We start from the raw sequence: 19,685 nt of genomic DNA, 5'->3' as shown, positions 1-19,685 counted from the left end.
ATCAGTAGGAGTGACCATTGTTCAGGGAACGAGTGGAGCTTGGACAATAGACCACGTGAGAGGCTGACGTCTACTGTACATGAACGCTGATATATATCTTTGAGATATCCAGTACCTTAATATATTGTGCATACATCACAGGACTTGGCTTTCGTCTCTGCTACATAGGCAAAAAACAGTGTGGGAGCCTGCAAAGCAATTGCAATAGTGACTAACACCGAAACTATATGATTTAGATGAGATTTTTGCAATAGCTCTGTTTCAAAGAATTATCAAGGGGACAATAATATGTAGTTGACTCATTATCGGGAATGTCCCCACCTCCTTTTTCCAGGCCCGACAGAATATTCAGTGTCTGACAAATTAGTGGAACATAAAAAAAAAAATGAATTTCTTAATTTACGGATTCACCCAGGCGGTCTCGTTACAGACAGAACATGTAGCTGAACTGATTCATATGCCAAAGCAATGCGGTGTCAAACATGTTAAAAGCCTGTTAACACCTCAGGACACCCAGAGGGGTGTAATGTAGAAGCCTAGTGAACAACCAGCCAGCTCTGGGGAGGGTCCTGTGCAGGTGCAGCAGCCCCAGGAACAAACCCTTCCTTTGCAGAGTGACGAATGAGAGGATGGACCCTCAGCCCCACCCCAAGCACACCTGACCACTCAGGACACTGGGTTCATGAGGACGAACCAGCTGTTCATCTGGGTTCCTAGAACCCTTAAACATGATAGATGGTTCAGTAAATAAATATTCATCATGCGTTACAGGAAACAGCACTGTTCATACTGCACTAGCATTCTATAGGGAAGGAAACAATATGTACCATATGATAACAAACAAGAAATGACCTCACATTAATTATGTACGTACAATCAATTTGAGCTTTCACAAGAAGCTGTTGACAATTTCTGTGCCATTGACTTCTACCAGTTATGTAACCAGTTCAACTTTGTCAGACCTGGAGTCTAAGATGAGAGCCAGAAAGCAGGTTCATTTTCTATATAAATAAGAAGCACAACTGTCGAGGAGGATATTATCATATTGCAACACACACATTCAAAGAGTAAAATGTTACATCATAATGATCTCACTCACTCACAGTACTAACTCCCCTTGTCCATCACATGTTCCCTCCCTCACATCATCCCTCACCTCTTCTCTCAGACCTTCACGCACATCGACCCTCACTCCCTCGCCCCTTCTCTCAGACCTTCACGCACATCGACCCTCACTCCCTCGCCCCTTCTCTCAGACCTTCACGCACATCGACCCTCACTCCCTCGCCCCTTCTCTCAGACCTTCACGCACATCGACCCTCACACCTTCCCTCGCTCGCCTCTTCTCTCACATCTTCACTCGTTCTGTCACTCACCCGCTGGTGCACGAACAGGCAGCAGCCCATCATGGAGGACCTGTGTGCTGTGGCTTTCCCCTCCAGTCCAAACTCACGTCCACCCAGACTGTCCCACTGAGGGCCACCGGCAAACCCACAACTCCCCACCCTTCAACACGCCACTCCTCGTATACCTCCTCTTGCGTGTGACAGTGCGCTTGTGTGTCAGAGAGAGTGAGTGTGTGCACTTGAGAAAGCCTGCGTCTGTGTGTGATGAGTTCATGTGCAGGAAGAGAGAGAGAGAGAGAGAGAGAGAGAGAGAGAGAGAGAGAGAGAGAGAGAGAGAGAGAGAGAGAGAGAGAGAGAGAGAGAGAGAGAGAGAGAGAGAGAGAGAGAGAGAGAGAGAGAGAGAGAGAGAGAGAGAGAGAGAGAGAGAGAGAGAGAGGCGAAAGCCCCATGTGCGACAAGCCCTGCTTCACAACAGGATGTGAGAGAGGGGAAACAAGGTTGCAGCTAAATCTGGGTTCTGAGGAGCCCTGGTTACAGACAGCTTGGCTGTTTGGGTCTCTGACACAGCGTCCCAGACAGACAGGCAGGCAGGGTCACCTCGCTGCACAGAGAGCAGAGCTCCAACTATCCCTGTGCTCTGGAACGTTCTCTATGAGGACCATTAGTCTCTGCGTGGTGACAATGCTGTGTCAATACAGGGCAGCCAATCTAGGCCTCCATCAGATCTTTAAAAGCTGTGTTTCCACTTAAGTCCATGTTCTTTGGGACATCCAACTATGCCAGTGGAGCTACAGTGTGTGTATTTACTCTAAGCTTTGAGCTCAATCTGCTGTTTGTAAGTTTTACTGGACTCAAGGCAATAATGGAGGACTTTCTGGTGCTGTACCTTCACTTCTCAAACAATAGACTACCTGGCATATGTGACAAAGGGATTAAGCTTTTGCATGCATCTTGGTGAATGACGTGTGTGATTCTTTTTTACCAAATAGGGTGTGCTTGCTTGTGCGAACAGGAAGCCAAGACATTTCTGTGACTCAGACTTCCTGGAAGCATAAGAACTTCCTGAAGCATTTCCTGTCTGGGAGGACAGAAAATGTAAACCGACGTCTTTAAGGAGACATAGCGCTGGGTATGTCTTACATAAACCTGTGCTGTTTATCAGACACACCTCCTTGGGAAATGTATGTGATGTACCCTAGTGGAGAAATGTAGCCCTGGGTCACAGCACTGTACAGTATGTGCTGGTGATTATAAAAACTATCCTGAGGCAACTACTGAACAGTGTCTTTACTCAATCGATCATTGATTGAAAACAACTACTGCTTGATATTAACAGTAAAAATAATATATACAACATTAATGCAGTATAATTGTGAGAGGGAACTTCTCTGTATGTTTTGTATTGTACATGACATGCTTTACTGTAAAATCTAATAGATGCAAGATAATCTTAGTCCTCCAAAGCTTTGAGGAAAATGTCCTCATCGTTGAGTAAAGTCAGTCAGTATGACGGTCAGTATGACTGTAAATAACACTAACACAGCCGGGTGGCTGGTACAAAAACAGTTGCTTGATTTACAGCCATGAGATTAACCTCGGGGGTTAACGAAGACACGTTACTCAAACAGTCAAAATCGAGGTGTCATCCTGCCTCAGATGAGAAGAGATACAGGTGGAAAGAAGGTCAGAGATGTCATCTCCTGGACAGAAAGATGAGTGGCTGTACAAACTGTACTCCCACGAGGAACACTGGAGAACATTCCTGGTAGGATCTCACTCCGGTTCCTATCTTAAGCAATAGAAGGAGAGGCAAATGCTCTGTTTCTAATTAACAAAGTTAGATGGAGTCGACGGAGAGAGGCAGAGGAATGAAGAGAGAGAGAGAAGAAGCTGATGTGAAGCTTGTTCCTGCTCAGTGGACCAGTGGTGAGAACGAAAATAGTCAGTGGTCGATATTTACACATACAGTATAGCAGGTTATTACTTTTATCATGGCTTCATTTCCCCTTGACAGAAAAACAGCCTGGGTATTTCCTTGAACAACAAGGAGGCCTTTGAAGATGATCCAGGGAGGGAGGGACTCCTGGTCAAGTCGCCCTGTGAGAAGGGGCTGAAGCATTACCACAGCGGGGCCAAGACCAGGGACACTCTAATTCCTCTAGAGCTGTAACTCCCAGAACTCAAAGATAGCAACACTGAGTTCCCTCTGACACCCAGAGACCACAGGAAGGAAAACCCAGAGCCTGATTGGTTGAACTTGACACAGCATTTTCTAGGATTCCCCAGGTTATTACATTCTTAGCTTTAGCAAGCAGCCAAATACATGTAAAATAGTTACAGCAATCACAGAAACAGAGATTAGGCAAATCATGGACAGGTTGCAACAACTGTGTCAATATGTCTGGACATATTTGGACAGCTCTCCAAATTCCTCCTTGCTTTCTAACTGAATTTCTGCAGGCAGGTACTTTGTTTAAGTGCACTGTAAATAAATACAAAGGCATGAAGTCCAGCGATTTCAACATATAAAACATAACATAAATATATATATATATTATTTATTATTAAATGATATATGATATATATACAGTATATTGAATGATATATAGTGTATATTACTAGCTTTCAAAAAGAATCATAAGAGAGTAAAAACAGTTTATTCTAACAGAAAAAGAGTTGAAAAGCTGTTGTTTTTGGACTATTTTTAGCAAACAATCATAATACATGAGTCATAAGTCATTATCGTGACTATCAGATATGGCCTGGCTCTGGTTCTGTTGGTGAAAAGTCTCTTCCGCAAACCCCTCTCGCTGTCAGATGTACCGGCTAGGCAGGCAGCAACGATACTGTTTCCCTTCACACTTCGGTACTGGCTCTGATAGCATCCAACCCCCACAGCCAATGTAAACCAGGGCCAGGCTACACTAAGTAACTGCAATGGATTTAATCATGGAAAACCAAACAGAGAAGAAAAATATGATCAAACAATGAAAACGTGCATATGTGTGTGTGTGTGTGTGCGCAGCGCGCGCGTGTGTGTGCGTGCGTGTATGTGTGTGTGTGTGTGCGCGTGTTGCAACATTGTTTAAAACACTGTCAGTTACTATCAATGCTTCCACTTTGTTCTACAGGAGTGCAATTTGGATGTTTGGAAACAGCCAATTTGTTTTCATTTATCCACAAAAGTCTTACAAATAGTTTATCGTAAGGGTGTGTATGTGGGTGTGTGTGCGTACTGTTTGCCTGTTTGTCTTTTTAGCTAGGCCAGGTTATAGGAGGACAGTAGATAAGTGCTGTGCAGTGGACCAGTGGGAGGTGATGGGGAGATAACCCTGACCGTCATCCTGAACGGCCCCTTTGTCCTCACTCAGACACACACGCAAGCACCCGCACTCTCACACCCTCTCACACACACACACACACACACACACACACACACACACACACACACACACACACACACACACACACACTGCTGCTGCCAGGCAGACTGCTGCCTATCCGCAGTATTTACAGAATCTATGCAATTTTAAGTGCCAATGTTATTGGCCACTTCACTGTGTGCACAGAAGGTGAATTTCAATGTGGGCTTGCAATGTACATTACACAGTACACTAATACGTACATTTACATTCCCATCCTGAGCACACACTGAAGTGGACAATAATATTGACACTTGGGCTTGTGGACCTTCCAGAATGTTGACTGTAGTTTCATGCAGATGCTGTTACTGCCATTTGGGACGTATTCAGCACCATCCTAAGCATCGGGCAGAGACAAGACTTTTATTTAGACAAGGCCCTCTTCAGGTGATTTACATGTATTGACCTTCACTGCTGGGCCTTCCATAGTGAGAGGCTCCAGAGGAAGTCTGCCTGGCAGCACACAGGGTTCTGTGTGTCCTGGGTTAGGGTTATACACAGGGTTGGGTCTGAGCTCATCCCTGCCTGGGTGATGCCAGGCTGCCATCGTGCCAGTGTGTGCATGTGAGTGTGTGTGTGTGTGTGTGTGTGTGTGTGTGTGGGGGGGGGGGGGGGGGGGGGGGCATGTTTTTGTTGGCTGATCCAGCACCAGACTGTATGTCTACTGGGCTAGTATGAGCCATGACTCTCTCTAAACTTCTGAAGGGTAAGGTTCAGATTCTGGGGTAGAATGACATTCATTTCAAGCAACACAAATACATACAAAACGACTATCAAAAAATGTCAAGGCAAAAGGTAACATTTGAGTAACACTAAATCAGATGAAAACAAGACAGAGAGCTGGTTGGTGGCAGAATTACCCATGGTGCTTTGAGGGAGACAAAGCAGTTCAATTCAGACCCGACCAGAAAGACCCCACTCAGACCAACACATCCCCTCCTACTGTAGATGTTGAAGCTAGGTAAGAAGTCAAACCAAATAGTCTGAAGTACATATAAAAAATGCTTGTTTGGACAAAACGGATCATTGGTTTGAAAAAAACACCGATTCCAAGAACTAACAGTAAAACACAGACACTTCCACCTTCCATCCTGCCTCTGACACCCGCTGTGAGAAACAGCCGAGCTCCAGTCTATTAACACACTCTATTTACCATCCCACTCCGCAATGTTCCCTCTGCGGCCTATTCCTGGCTGAAAATGACATAATGTCCTCCAAATGTGATTCGAACATGGCCATTTAAGTTCTCTTCTTATTTTCTTAGTGGAAATCAGAGATGAGGATCACGTGGTTACGTAAGAAACACGGAGGACAGAGGCAGAATGCGAGCACACACGTTCCTGGGGACAACACACACACACATGCATGTACACGTGATGACATGCAGACAGACGGCGGTAAGGAATACCACACTAAACGTGTTCGGTTAGCTGACTGGTTTGAGCTTTTTGGCACTCACCCCTCGAAACATCCAGCTCTCAGGGGAGGGAAGGAAAGAGAAAGAGCTTCTCTTCTGGACCGTCGGCCTGCAGGGAGGAGAGGAAACTTGTTAAACCCTCCAGTCTAAACAAAGAAGCGCTCCTACAATGACGTTGTTCTGTCCCTCCTGGAGGACAGAAGGATGACATCACTTCATGACTGAGACAGGGATGGACCTCTTACTGCCTCAGATACTTGAACTTCAGGATGTGGTGTACAACCCTCCAAATCCTCCCACCTCCCCAACATAAACACTGAGCGCTTGTGGAACCGCACCTGCTACTAATGGAGTCAGTAAAACAGCAGCTGTATGATGCAGCCAAGTTATCTACAGGGTGACTCCTTTTCAGACCAAGTACCACATAGGATCAAACAGAACAATCAAAGTGTGACCTACAGGTCGTGATCTCAAATAAACGACAGAAAACGTACAAATCCAAAGCAGGCACTCTGTACTCTAGTGTGACAGTGAGAATGTGTTTATTTCATTTGATTTCGTCATTTTTGTTGCAAACACAAGGTCTTCAGCACAGCTAATTCAATCAATTAGGTATACGGTACTAATATCTGAAACTGGCTTATATGCCAAAGCACAGCCTCACACAAACCACATGTGTACATTACTTTACATCATTTAACGGGGCTTGTCATTGAGGTGATTTTGATGCTTGCCACCTGGCCACTAGATTTTCAGCTGCTTGCTCAAACTCTGGAACTACTGTCCCACATCATCATAGACACACACAGGTTCATACTTTCCCTGTGAGGACCGACTATTAACACCCATTAAAAATCGTGCTATCCCAAACCCCTAACCTGAACCCTTAATGTTATTATAACACTAACTCTAGCACTAACCCTAAACTCCCTGAAAATAGCACTTGAAAATTGTGGGGCCCAAGAAAATATTGTTGTGGGGACTTATGGCTCTATATTCTGGCAAGTTCACACCTCACTCACGTTTGAGGATAAAATATCAAGGAGGCAATAGGAAGAAAACCAATGGCTGTAATAAGCTAGGAAATACACGTGAGTCAAATCAGCTGAAAAGCCCTTCAGCCTGTAAATGAAACCTGTAAAGATCACACACCTATGGAGGTGGTCACATATCAGACTTTGTGTAAAAAGACAGAGAGAGAGAGAGAGAGAGAGAGAGAGAGAGAGAGAGAGAGAGAGAGAGAGAGAGAGAGAGAGAGAGAGAGAGAGAGAGAAAGAGAGAGATACTGCATGAATTCAACAAAGGACTTAAATAGCCTTATAAATACAGATTGTTGCCTAAACAACACTTCCTGGGCGCAGTAGCCTACTGTTTGCCTTTAATTCACGTAATTCCCGTAATTCGCACACTGAGTAAAAGTAATATAATAAGTAATAATATTACTTTGTACAGAAAGTAATAATGTAACTTAATCACACTACTCTTACTGAACAATAATAAGTAATAACATAATATAATACTTTTTGGAGTAACTTCCCCCAACACTGACTATTTCAAACTGGTACCTTGCTGAATAACATAAGTAGGCTGCCGACTTGAAGCTTTCTACTTCTGTGTAAGCTTTTGTATTGATACATACTACAACGCGACAAGTGACCGGAGCATTTCTGATTACAAACGACTTGAGCAAGAAAAGGGATCTGACACTGAAGCCGTGTTCCGTCCTGATCAGAATCTCTTCCATGTGAAGAAGGTTAGACGGGGCTGAGTGGGGGGCTCCGGGACGTGGACAGACAGACTCGGCTGCAGACACAGGTGACGGCAGGACAGCAGCGGAGCAGCAGGCCCATAGAAGGTAAAGGTTTCAATTATACAGCTGCTATTTATTGATTTCAAACATGCCTGATGTGATGTGATCTACCATGGATCATAATTAAACAAAAATACCATCAGAGTCAGCTGTTGCAGGAACAGGAAAGAGGATAACAATTTTTGCGGTCAGATTTAAGTTTTGTGTATTTGAAAAAAACCTTTCATGTTTTTGACTGTAACAAAGCCTTCCTCCTTCCAAGTGCAATATTTTCAATAGAAAATTAGGTCATAGTACACCTAGTTTTGTATGTTCGGTTTTCTTCCACATTGTATCTGTACACTCCTTGTTCTCATGTTAGCAGGCCTCTGGGACTGGCAAACATGGAGCACACAATGTGGAGGAATCGGAAAACAGGTTTCATCTTTCGTCTGTGCATCCCAGGGACATGGGTGATCTTCCGAAACATCATACCCAATTCAAACGCTGAGCGTTCATCTCTCCTTCTCTCCACACCTGCCCTGGTCAACTGGTCGAGGACACTCCGACACCAGTTGAGGGTTCAAAGCATCTAATGATGTCTGCATTCAAGGATTACAGAAAGAATGGAGCCACACACATTGTAACTATAGTAAACAAAGACCATCCAATGCCCTTATACTGTGTGTTATGTTGCTCAGGACACAGATTTCCAAAACCCGTAGCTCTGGTCCAAACAAACAGTGTCCATTACGGCCCCTCGTATTTGGCTGCTGATGTGTTTTGCAGCGAGGAACCGGGATGAAGCGTTACACAGACCAGTTTGTCCAGATCATGGAGCTTTACAAGCTGTTCGGAGTGCAGAAGGTGTTTCTCTACCTCACTAGCTGTAGCCTTGACATGGAGAAGGTTCTCCAGTACTATGTTCACAAGGGCTCCCTTGCAGATTGTCCCCTGGCACATAACCAAGTTCCTCAACCCCTCCACTGGATGGAAGGCCGAAGAGCTCGAAGGGGACATTCCTCTCAATGGACAAATACGTGTTATGAACGAGTGCATGTACAGAAACATGTCCAGCTCTCAGTACGTGCTCCTGGCTGATGTGGACCAGCTCTTCGTCCCCTGCCAGCGCTCGTCACTTCAGCAGCTCGTGAGTCACCTGCAGGAGCAGCACCCAGGTGCCTCGGTGTTCCAGGTAGAGACCGAGGTATTCCTTGAGACACCAGTTTTGAAACACGATAAGGGGCCTTTCAGTGGACAGGAGAATGACCTCCTGGAACATGTTTACAGAGAAGCTGTCCAGGAGGGCAGTTTCAGGAGCCACAAGGTGGTGGTCAATCCCAGACTTGTGCTCCTGGTGGCCATGTTTGAAGTTCTACAGAAATACGGTGAGACTGTCAAGGTTCCAGCAGAAGTATGTAAGGTCTTTCAGGTCGAAGAAGCTCAAAATGAGGGTCTGACCAAAGATCAGTTGGTACTTGACCAAAGACTTTGGGATTATAGTGTGTCAACTGTTAAGAAGGTCTTAAAGAAAATAGGGATACAAGGTTGATTACTACAGTTGTTTGATGATGTGTGGGTTTAGTTAATTGTGGGTGAGTTATTGTGGATGACCCGTGCGTGAATCCTGAACAAACAATGTCCTATATGGTCAACTATAAAGCTTTGCTTATCATTTACTCTGAGAATATTATTTAAATATAAGTTTGAATTCTATAGTTGTTATTGCTCAGACCAGGTACCAAACCTGACACTAAACCTTTTCAACAGAGCCTGTGCGCTCTCGTGCTTGGCAGGGGGCTGTCAGGGTGTCCAGTACACTCACAATATATGAGTATTACACAAAATCCTTCTGCCAAAGCAAAACAAGCGGAGCTGGTTCATGAAGGAGGACGTGAGACATAGCGCGTCACTAGCAACGCGTCATTTTATGCGCAGGGCACTCCCTCCTAATAGGGCGGGGTATATAAGGGGTTCCCGGCATATGCATCGCTAGTGCGACATAGACTTCAGTCTTCCTGCTGCCTCCGCCTTGGTTCTGTTTTCTGTTTCCTGTTTCAGGGGGAATGCGTCGCTGCTCTCTGCTCGGAGGTCGAGACGGTGTCTCGTTGGATGCGGCAGGGAGCCGATGCGAGCAGAACCACAATGCCAAATCAAATGTACAATCGTGTTTTGTATAGTGTGAAATAAAGTATCGTAAAGTCATACTGAGTCCTCCTGCCTGAACCTATATCCAGGTCAATTTAACATTTGTTGACTTCCTTAAATGGGGTTACATCATTGGGTCCAATAATTGACATTGACATAATCCCCCATGTTCATGTGAACTTCCCTCATCTCCTAGCTTCATACTGTTACCTGTGGCTAATGGGCCAGGTGATTAGAGTCAACTGATGTCACAGTGGACCATTGGCCTGGTGACTCTTCAAAGCCTTGTAAAAAAAAAAACGAGGATTCCACCGATGCACTTAAACCCACGGTGAGTCACAGACCATTAGGCAGACAGGATGACAAAGACATCAAATGGCTGGTTTGGGTGGTCACAGTAGAGTGAAATCAGGTAGGGAGGGGGAGGGAGATGAGTGTATGTCAGAGCTCATGATAGAAACAACTGAGTTAACCATTAAACCAGCTGAGCTTTCTGGAGAGGCCCTTACCATCCTTGAGGCCAGAATCCTATGGTCTTTAGCCTTTCATGGCTTAGTTTTACAGACTCACAGAAGACCAAACAGAAACCACTCCAAATGGAGAGTCTATGGCAGGCTCTAGTGGAAGACCATTTTAGAACTGGTTGCACAGCCAGATGCCTTGGCTCCTGTGGGGGACTGCGATTGGTCTATGTGTTCAGGATATGACTTTGGTAAACAAGGACGCAGAGCAAAGAATGTCCCGTGTCTGAAACTACCCAGCATCCTCGGCATACCAACATTCCAGAGATCACCTCAGCAGGCTGCTCCTGATACCTAGCGGGCAGATGTTCCAGCACGTCTGTGTGGATGTACGTGTGTCTTGTCTTCTGAGATTTACCTCCTTACTGCTGGAAACATCCTCAGCAGAATTATGGTCCAAACACATACACACACACGTACAAATACAGCACTGCACACACAGCACAGCACAAGGGATAAACCACTTAGTGTTTTGCAATAGTGCTTTTTTTTCCCTTTCAAAACCGTTATCATCAAGAGCTTACTTTTATCTCCAGCAAGAGGTAAAAGTGTATCTTATTTGTCTGTTTCCTTCTTGTCTTTGATCACATTGAGCCCCTCCACCGGAGGATTAGAGCCCTGGCATTCTTCAGATGGTTTGTGTTGGGTAGCTAATGGACTCCTCCCTTCCTTTCCCATCGTGCTCTGCCTCTCAGCACTGGTGGCCTCATTGCACAATCTTTAGCCAGCACACCAACACTATATACTATATATACTATATATACTCTAGTAGACACAATACATATGACACTGTAGATACACACACATGTAGTATCCTGTACACTTACATTCACACTCACACTCATGTGTCTGTGTATGTGTGTGTGTGTGTGATGTAATATGTGTGTCCATCTTGACCCTTGCCTTATCATGCTCAGGGTTCTTTCCCACAGTCCCAGGGGTCAGTGCCTGGCAGTGGCGAGAGATAAGGTCAAGCTGGGCAAAGACGCTGTGGTGCACATATTGATAACTCGCATCCTCTCAGATAACCAGCCTGGAAATGGACCCTCAACCCTCAACCCACACCTCACCTCACCGTCATCCTCAAATCCCTTCCAAGGACCCCGTGCTGAGCAACGGCTGTCTAAAAATACAGAGTCCGAGGTTTCATCTCCATGCTGTGTGCCCTGACACCATAGAGACTGACAGCCAAAGCCTGTGTTGGTCAGTGGTTGCTGTGGAAACAGACATGACTGGCTGATCAAGAGACTTCATCATCTGATGGCCTTGTCCTACAACACACAATGATACTGAATGGAGCATGGTTTTAGGTTTATCTCAGAGAAAAACGCATCTTTAAGAGTTCAAATGAATGTGAAGGTACAGAATCCATGTTGGCTGGAAGATGTAATATGAGCTGTCATTATTGCAGTAAAAAAAAAAAAAAACAGATGGACTGGGTCCCCAAAGACCCCAGCAGGAGATGACCATATAAGGATTCTGATTTAATGACTTTAAATCAACAGGGCTACTATGTGAGTCATCATCGGGAAAGCTCTGCTTTCATGACCACTTTCACGGTCTCTCTCTCTCTCTCTCTCTCTCTCTCTCTCTCTCTCTCTGAGTCTTTCACCCTCTTTCTCTCCCTCTCTTTCTTTATCTTTCTCGCTCCACATATCCCCATGTTTCTCTATTTATACCAGCTAATCTACCAGCTGACTAAATGATACATAATGTTAAGTTCCGTAACTACTTCAATACTTCACTAAATTAAGATGAATCAAGTCATGATCAGACAATACTAACACAAAACACCACCCAGCACTTGCCATAGGAGGTTTTTGGAGTCGGGTTCCAGTAAACAAAAGAATGCTACAATAGCAGCTTGCAGTATGCCTAAACTCTTCCTGACAATGAACTCTAGCCCCACCTAGTGGCCAAAAGCTGTAAGTATACTTTGAGCGTGGCCCATGTGTGCATGGGAGAAGGGATTGGTGTGTATCTATCTATGTATAATTATAAGATTAAAGCACTCCTCTGCTGATTGCTAGTCTCAGTCCCCCAGGTCTATAAATAGTAAACACCACCACATGAAATGGCAGCGTGACAGCACTCAGTCTTGGCATGAATGTTGGTTTTCATTTGAACCACGCTGCAAATTAACTACGGTAAACGTCCATTATCTAGACCAAGACAATATTCCACCAAAGATATGCTTTTAACCAAAGCTATCAAAGAGAGCTATATTTTCTCTATTAAATTTTTTTAACCCTGTGAGGGAAGAGAAAAAACATGTTGTAAAGGTTGATAATTGGAGAAGAGAAAGAGACAGAAGTATTAGAGAGAATTCAGTTTTGAATATCACTCTACCTGCAACAGGAAAACCAGCCCCCCTCCCCCCCACACACACACACCCTCCTGACACACACACACCTCCCCTCTACGGACACACACACCCACACACACACACCCTCCTGACACACACACACACATACACCTCCCCTCTACGGACACACACACCCACACACACACCCTCCTGACACACACACACACACACCCACCTCCCCTCTACTGACATACACACCCATCTCCCCCTCCTATCCGTACAGCTGCATCCTCTCTGGTGGCTGACCTCATCCCCTTGCCAGCCGTTACCACGGCAACGCCTCAATATGGCAGTAACTCACCTATCCAGGTACAATTATAGAGTAGCTCTCCATGTTTCACCATACACTCAGTCACCATCCAAAACATTACACGCTAATGGCTAATATTCAACTGAAACATAGTTATTAGTATTGTACTAAAACATATTAAACATCAACAGAATATACAGCATACAGCAGCAGATGACAGCTCACTTGTATCAAAGAACAGACAGAGACACTCTACTGTATATTTCATACAGTAGAACAGCGGATGATACGAGGAGAGACACATGAAGAAAGAAAACAAACCTCTTTTTTTCTTCCTCTGGGGACTGTCACAGAGCCATGCGGGGAAGTAGGATCGGTATCTGTCTCCCTCTACTGTGCCCTGTGTTTGGCTGTGTACGTACGTGAGTATACACACACACAGAGACAAAGGCGAAAGAGTTCTGTTTGCTAACATGCACCTGAACTGTGTATTATGTGGAGCTGCCCTCCCTTCCCAGCATCAGTCCGTGCATCCCAGCTCCTTGTCAGATCCTTGGTTCTCATGTTCCTGTCTTAGAACGTCTCTCTTCACACCGCAGAGGATGACATGAGTAGTTGTGGGGGAATGGTGTTCTCCTTTGGGGATATCCAGTATCAGAGACTGGACTGGGGGTGGGGTGGACAGGTCAAACAGTCATATTTATTTCATGGATCCAGGATCAATGTATCCTCTGCTCTCCACTACAAACCATCCGCCTTAGCCCAAACCAGAACAGCTCTAACCCCAGGCCCAGGCCCAGCCCTAACCCTAACCGCTCTAGCCAATCCCAAGGCCCAGCCCCAGGCCTATAGATCACATACTGGACATGGAATGGCAGAGGTGCTATGAATGTTGTTTTTCAAGACGTGCTGAATTATTGAAAGGTTGTTTGTGACTTCAATGTGTTGCGTGGGTGTGTGTGTTAGTGTGTGTGTTAGTGTGTGTGTGTGTGGGTGTTAGTGTGTGTATGCAGTATATAATGCGTATGCTCATGTCTGCATGTTTGCATGTCTTTCAGTGTGCTCTTTGTGTTTAAGGGATTAAAGGGAGTGGTCTCACAACACAACACAACATGAGAGCCATCTGGGTGTTCAATTCCCACACGAGAGCATGATGTAGAGAGGGCCTGGGTGTTTAGTGTGAGTTTTAGACCCATAAGACTATGTGTATGTGTGTGTGTAATGGTGTGTGTGTGTATGTGTGTGTGAGTAATGAGTCTGTTAGCCTCCCAGCCCAGGGATCTCTGCCCTTAGCTTTGCTCTAACTCTTTCCAACAACACACATCTTCCGTTTCCCCACAGAGGGAAACAGCATGACTTCCATGTAACTGCTGCCACAGAGCGCCAGACACACACACACACACACCACCCACACACACACACCACCCACACACACACACACACACACGCACACACTGCTGTTTGAACCCATTAACACCCATGTATTCTTCAGTTCTCCATCAGTTCTCACTGATCTGACGTGGCTGGATGGGTGATGTAAACGCAACAAAGCCCTTGAATTAGCCTATCCAGCTGGGTTAGAGCAGTGATCGCCCCTGGGGAGGGAAGAAAGGCTGGTCCATCTTTACAACAGAACCCATGAGTCACTGTCTGGAGCAAAAGTTCACAGTATAGATGGTGTTTCTAACACGGCTGCTGCTCTGAAGTGACTGTGGCCACAAACCCAAACTTTTACTTCACATGTACTCTGCAAGCTATAAGTGGCCTACACTTTAATCAGTAAAATGCACCTCAGGCCTAAGTTATCTTGAGTGTACCAGACTTATCAGACGCCGATAACAGTCCAGGTGAGGTCACCTAATAAATTCTTGAACAAATAATTACATCATTTGACTCCCTAAATGTTACTTACTAAAATTAGATTCGTCTGGGTTCGAGATAGGGTCAATGTGGGGAGACAACGTTGTGTGTAGATGGCAACTGCATAGATACATAAACAAATTCACACACACGTGCAAGTACGCACGCACACACACACACACTAGCATACAATGCTGGTGAGCTATACCAGTAAAACATTTCTTATCTCTCTTTGTGATAAGACTTCTCATCTCCACTCCTCCACCTGCCTTCTGCGAGTCAAAGAACCCTTTCTCATGTATATTTATCCCTCGTGTCAACCTGCTGTTAGTGCTGGCCTGACGAGAGCTTCCCATCGTCCCTCCAAGGAAGTGAGGTCGGTACCCCTGCCCACCTGGCTCACCTCCCACCCAGCCCTGCCAATCACCAACCACCCCGCTCCTACCCTCCCTCCTCTCTACCAGGCCATAACTGGTAAACAGGAGTAAAACTGATGTTCCAAGGCTGAGGAGTTGCCAGTGGCTTGTTCGGTGGCGGTAGCGGTGGGTGGGGGTGAGGTTTTTACTAAGAGTGCTGATATAATCTGTTCTGCAGTTCTCTCTCTCTCTCTCATGTTGAGATTCAGGGAGGATAAAGCCCGTCCTGCCTCTGGGCCTGGGGGGCCGAGCCAAGCATTACCCTCCCATTATGTTTGCTTATCTGCTTGGCCAGAGCCTGTCGCTCTCTGTAGAGAAGTCATGGTTGAAGACTGGGATCAGTGTGAATGAGCACCAGGCCTTCCTTCAGCCAGATCCGTTGAAACAGAAACCCTGTGTTTAGGCAGAAGGCTCCTCTGGCTGGAGGCCAGAAGAGCACTGTACGGGCTGAATCCTCTCCATGTTGCCGTGGCGATGCACGGCTCGACCCGAGGACAGACACATCTGGGTGCAACATGGCCACTGTACTTGCGCTGGGGCAGGGACAGACACATGCAGACCCCGCCCTCTGCTTTGATCTGGCAGGAAGAGTCTGACCAGGCCAGACCAGACCTGACCACAGTGCTCATCACCAGAGACACCACATACTTCTCCAGATACTTTCCTATGGGAACCAGCACAGCTATCTTACTTACTCACCTCCCACACAAACAGACCGTCACAGAGTATGTAGTGTGAACCTTTTGCTAGGTTCAAGACTAAACTATTGTCGTGCAATCCAATCGTGTTGTAATATTAATTTAAGTTAAAAAGAAAACGTTGGTTTTCTGGAGAGTCAGGTGGCTGAGCGGTGAGGGAGTCGGGCTAGTAATCTGAAGGTTACCGGTTTGATTCCCGGCTCTGCAAAATGACGTTGTGTCCTTGGGCAAGGCACTTCACCCTACTTGCCTCGGGGGAATGTCCCTGTACTTACTGTAAGTCGCTCTGGATAAGAGCGTCTGCTAAATGACTAAATGTAAATATACAGTAAATGTACAGCAAATGTAAATGGTCTACAGTACAATGGACTTTATTTTATGCGGAAGAAAATAAAGGGAAATTTTACTTTCACTTCCCTTTAAAGCTGTAGAGTAAAAAATACCCCAGGCTTTCTGGTTGACTTACTTTCGATTAAGCCAACATTTTGTAACTTTTAATAGGGAATAAACATTTGAGTGTATGGCTGAAGAGAATGTGCCATGAATGAAAAGCGAAAATACGAATAAGGAACAAATGACTTAAGAGATAAGGAGTTTCCCACTCAGCAGGTGGCCACACAGTTCCAGAAGGGCAGGCCCCCTGCAGAGGTTCACCCTAGGAGGGCTCCCTACTTATCTCTGAGTCACAGCACTCTGATAAGGACCCCACAATCTCCCCTGCCTGCCATTACCTCACAGAGAGAGAAAACAGTTGAATTAGAGAGGGAGAGAGAGGGAGAGAGAGGGAGAGAGAGGGGGGGGGGGGCGACCCCCCCGGAGTCTGTCCCTCCCAAAACCTGACCTGCAGCCTCTGGAATACCAGCCTAATCCTGGTATGCAGCACCAAGGCTGAGACTTTGAGTAGACAGACAGACAGACAGACAGACAGACAGACAGACAGACAGAGGACCCTGGGGCCTTCCAGATACAGCACCTGCTGATTAGACAAGACATGTCTTCTTGAGATCAAGACCTAACCATGCTGACGTTAAAATACTTCTTAAATTACAATAGAAATCGTTTGAAAAGATAAACGACTTGTATAACGCCATTAACATGTACACTGAACACTGAACACAACTTATGAATGCAGAGTGGACTAAAATAGATGTACCAGCGGAATCTCCCATCCAGTAAGTCCCCGATCAACAGAAGTGCATGAGTGGGTTTATTCACTTCCTTTCTTCCTCAGGTCTGTCACATGGCCCCGTCATCCACAGAGTGGGAAGAGATAGAATGGAACAGAAACTCTCCCCCCATCCCCGTAGTCCCCTCATGTCAACAAGGCACAAAGAAGAACCATTCCACACCTTGATGTAGTGTTTGTTCTGTCAGAGGGTCGTAAGCAAGGCACAAAGACCTGACGAAAGACTGGCAGACGTGCAACATCTGAGGTCAACTAACATGTCAGGCCATGCTAGAAGATACAGCGTGTGATTCACAGTTGACTTGGGAAACAACTTGAGTCATGGAGAACAGAGAGGATCCTAAAGTTTGTCGTTTTAACCATTAAGACTAGAGAGAGAGAGAGAGAGAGAGAGAGAGAGAGAGAGAGAGAGAGAGAGAGAGAGAGAGAGAGAGAGAGAGAGAGAGAGAGAGATTTATAGGTGATATTGTTCACAAGTGAAATCATTCTCTGCATGATTTATTGTCCAGGGTTGCACAGATTCAGTGAATGTCAGATGATCAGAAAAAACACTGGTTTGATAACTTATAAACAAATGCAGCATTGTAGTCACTAAAGCACAGTTTGAGTTGTAGTCTACAATTCTACAATTCAATAGAATATGTTACAAGCGAGTTAGTGACATGTAGCCTATATTGATTAATGGCATATCACACAATGGAGTTATAGAAAGGTTACAGAGAGCAAATTGTATTAGCCTACCTTACCCTGAAACTTTATTGGTTCCATCACCTGTTTGCATGTGATTAGATCTTGAAATACGCTGTAGTCCGAAAAAGAAAAAAACGCTTGATAGACAGAGAAACAAAGGGAAGCTTCACTTGTCATACATAAACTGTTGCTTAAACTCCGATCTATCCGATCAGTGAATAGTTTATTCTTTTGTCAATATACGAAGTCGATGTTTACATCTATTCAGAGTCGACCTTGAAGTTGCGCTGTCGCTGCTGAGCCATGAGCTTGTTATCTTTCTGCTTGATGTTGTTTCATGCATTGACGCTTCAACGCACAGAGACTATAGACTTATGTGAGTTGCATCTGCGAAGTCCCGCCCATCAAGTGTGTGACTGAGGTTTTTACAATGAGATAATGTAAATGGACATTACTCAGCTTGATTCAGAGGAAGCTCAAACGGCAAAGTCTACTTTCTACAGCCGAGTTTTCAAACCAAAAAAATCTAAAATAAAATTATGAATGCACCGATTACCCAATTGCAAATATAACTTCATTTATATAGAAAATAACAGTAATAAAATATACTACGACAAATACTTCCATCCAAGTAATGTTTTGGAAGAAATGTAGCAAAGATGAACATTGTTAACTGTCTTAAAATCGCATGTAATCATGATACTTTTATGTTTATAATCATACACCTTTGTTGCCACCTAAAGGATGAATTTTGACACTGCAACAGCAACATCAAAAGGTTTGAGGTCATTAAGAAAGAATCATACATGCTTTATGGAGAAAGAGAAAACGTTTATTCACTTGATGCCTAATTCCTACATTGGGGTACTATAAAACAGTACAAAGTTATATATATATATATATATATGTAGAAAAAGACTAATAATCTAAACAACAATACAACACATTAATAGAACCAATATTTCCAAACCACATACGTTATATTTACAATAGCAAAATATTGAAACTTCATTTAAAATTCACCTCTACATAATGTGTTCCAAACATGTGAGGATTCATACAGGTTTATATTTACCTAACTCTGAAATATATTTAGACTTGGAAGTTATCTAGTATGAAATTAAAGCATAAAAAAATACTGTTAAAGTGAAATCACAACTCTTAAAATAAATCTTAAAATGAGGGGTTTGGCAAAATAATTCAAACAAAAGTATCAGTGAAATTGTTTTCTGTTTTGGGAAAAACTGTTCATGAGATGAGCCATTTCACAATGTTTGATATCGTAATACAATCCCAATCTACTGAGGATTTTAGAATAGTAAACCATGTTGTGTGTCAATAAAAGGAATATCACATTACAATGTAAAAGATAAAAAAGTGCTTCAACACAAATACTTTTGAGCACGTTGTAACCAACCCTGTTTGTGTGCCTCCAAACTGATTTAATTGACAATAAATTAAAGAGAACTATGCACAGATTGTCCCCTCTTCATTCCACATTCTACCCAGTATAGGACTGCAGCACAGCCAACACCCACTGGCACTCAGTCTAAAAGCACTTGGCCGTTAAGAAATGT

General features: G+C 44.5%; 1 protein-coding gene across 2 annotated transcripts in view; it reads right to left on the bottom strand.

Annotated features, from left to right (window-relative positions):
• Window positions 1–18,437, bottom strand: part of arhgef3 (Rho guanine nucleotide exchange factor (GEF) 3) — a 44,380-nt gene extending 25,943 nt beyond the window's left edge. Inside the window, exons 1-2 of one of the 2 annotated variants that reach the window (XM_062460677.1) lie at window positions 18,165–18,437; window positions 6,228–6,294 (exon numbers count right to left, since the gene is read on the bottom strand). In XM_062460677.1, coding sequence (XP_062316661.1) covers window positions 6,228–6,294; window positions 18,165–18,199 — 102 coding nt within the window. In that variant the 5' untranslated portion in view covers window positions 18,200–18,437. Of the gene's footprint in view, window positions 1–1,376; window positions 1,571–6,227; window positions 6,295–18,164 lie in introns of those variants that run through there. The other variant, XM_062460682.1, reaches the window with a different exon arrangement.
• Window positions 18,438–19,685: the final 1,248 nt, after the last annotated feature.

This window comes from Osmerus eperlanus, chromosome 1 (assembly GCF_963692335.1).
Source record: "Osmerus eperlanus chromosome 1, fOsmEpe2.1, whole genome shotgun sequence".
Lineage (NCBI taxonomy): Eukaryota > Metazoa > Chordata > Actinopteri > Osmeriformes > Osmeridae > Osmerus > Osmerus eperlanus.
The sequence above is the reverse complement of the archived record's forward strand: the minus strand, read 5'-3'. Positions and strand labels throughout refer to the sequence as shown.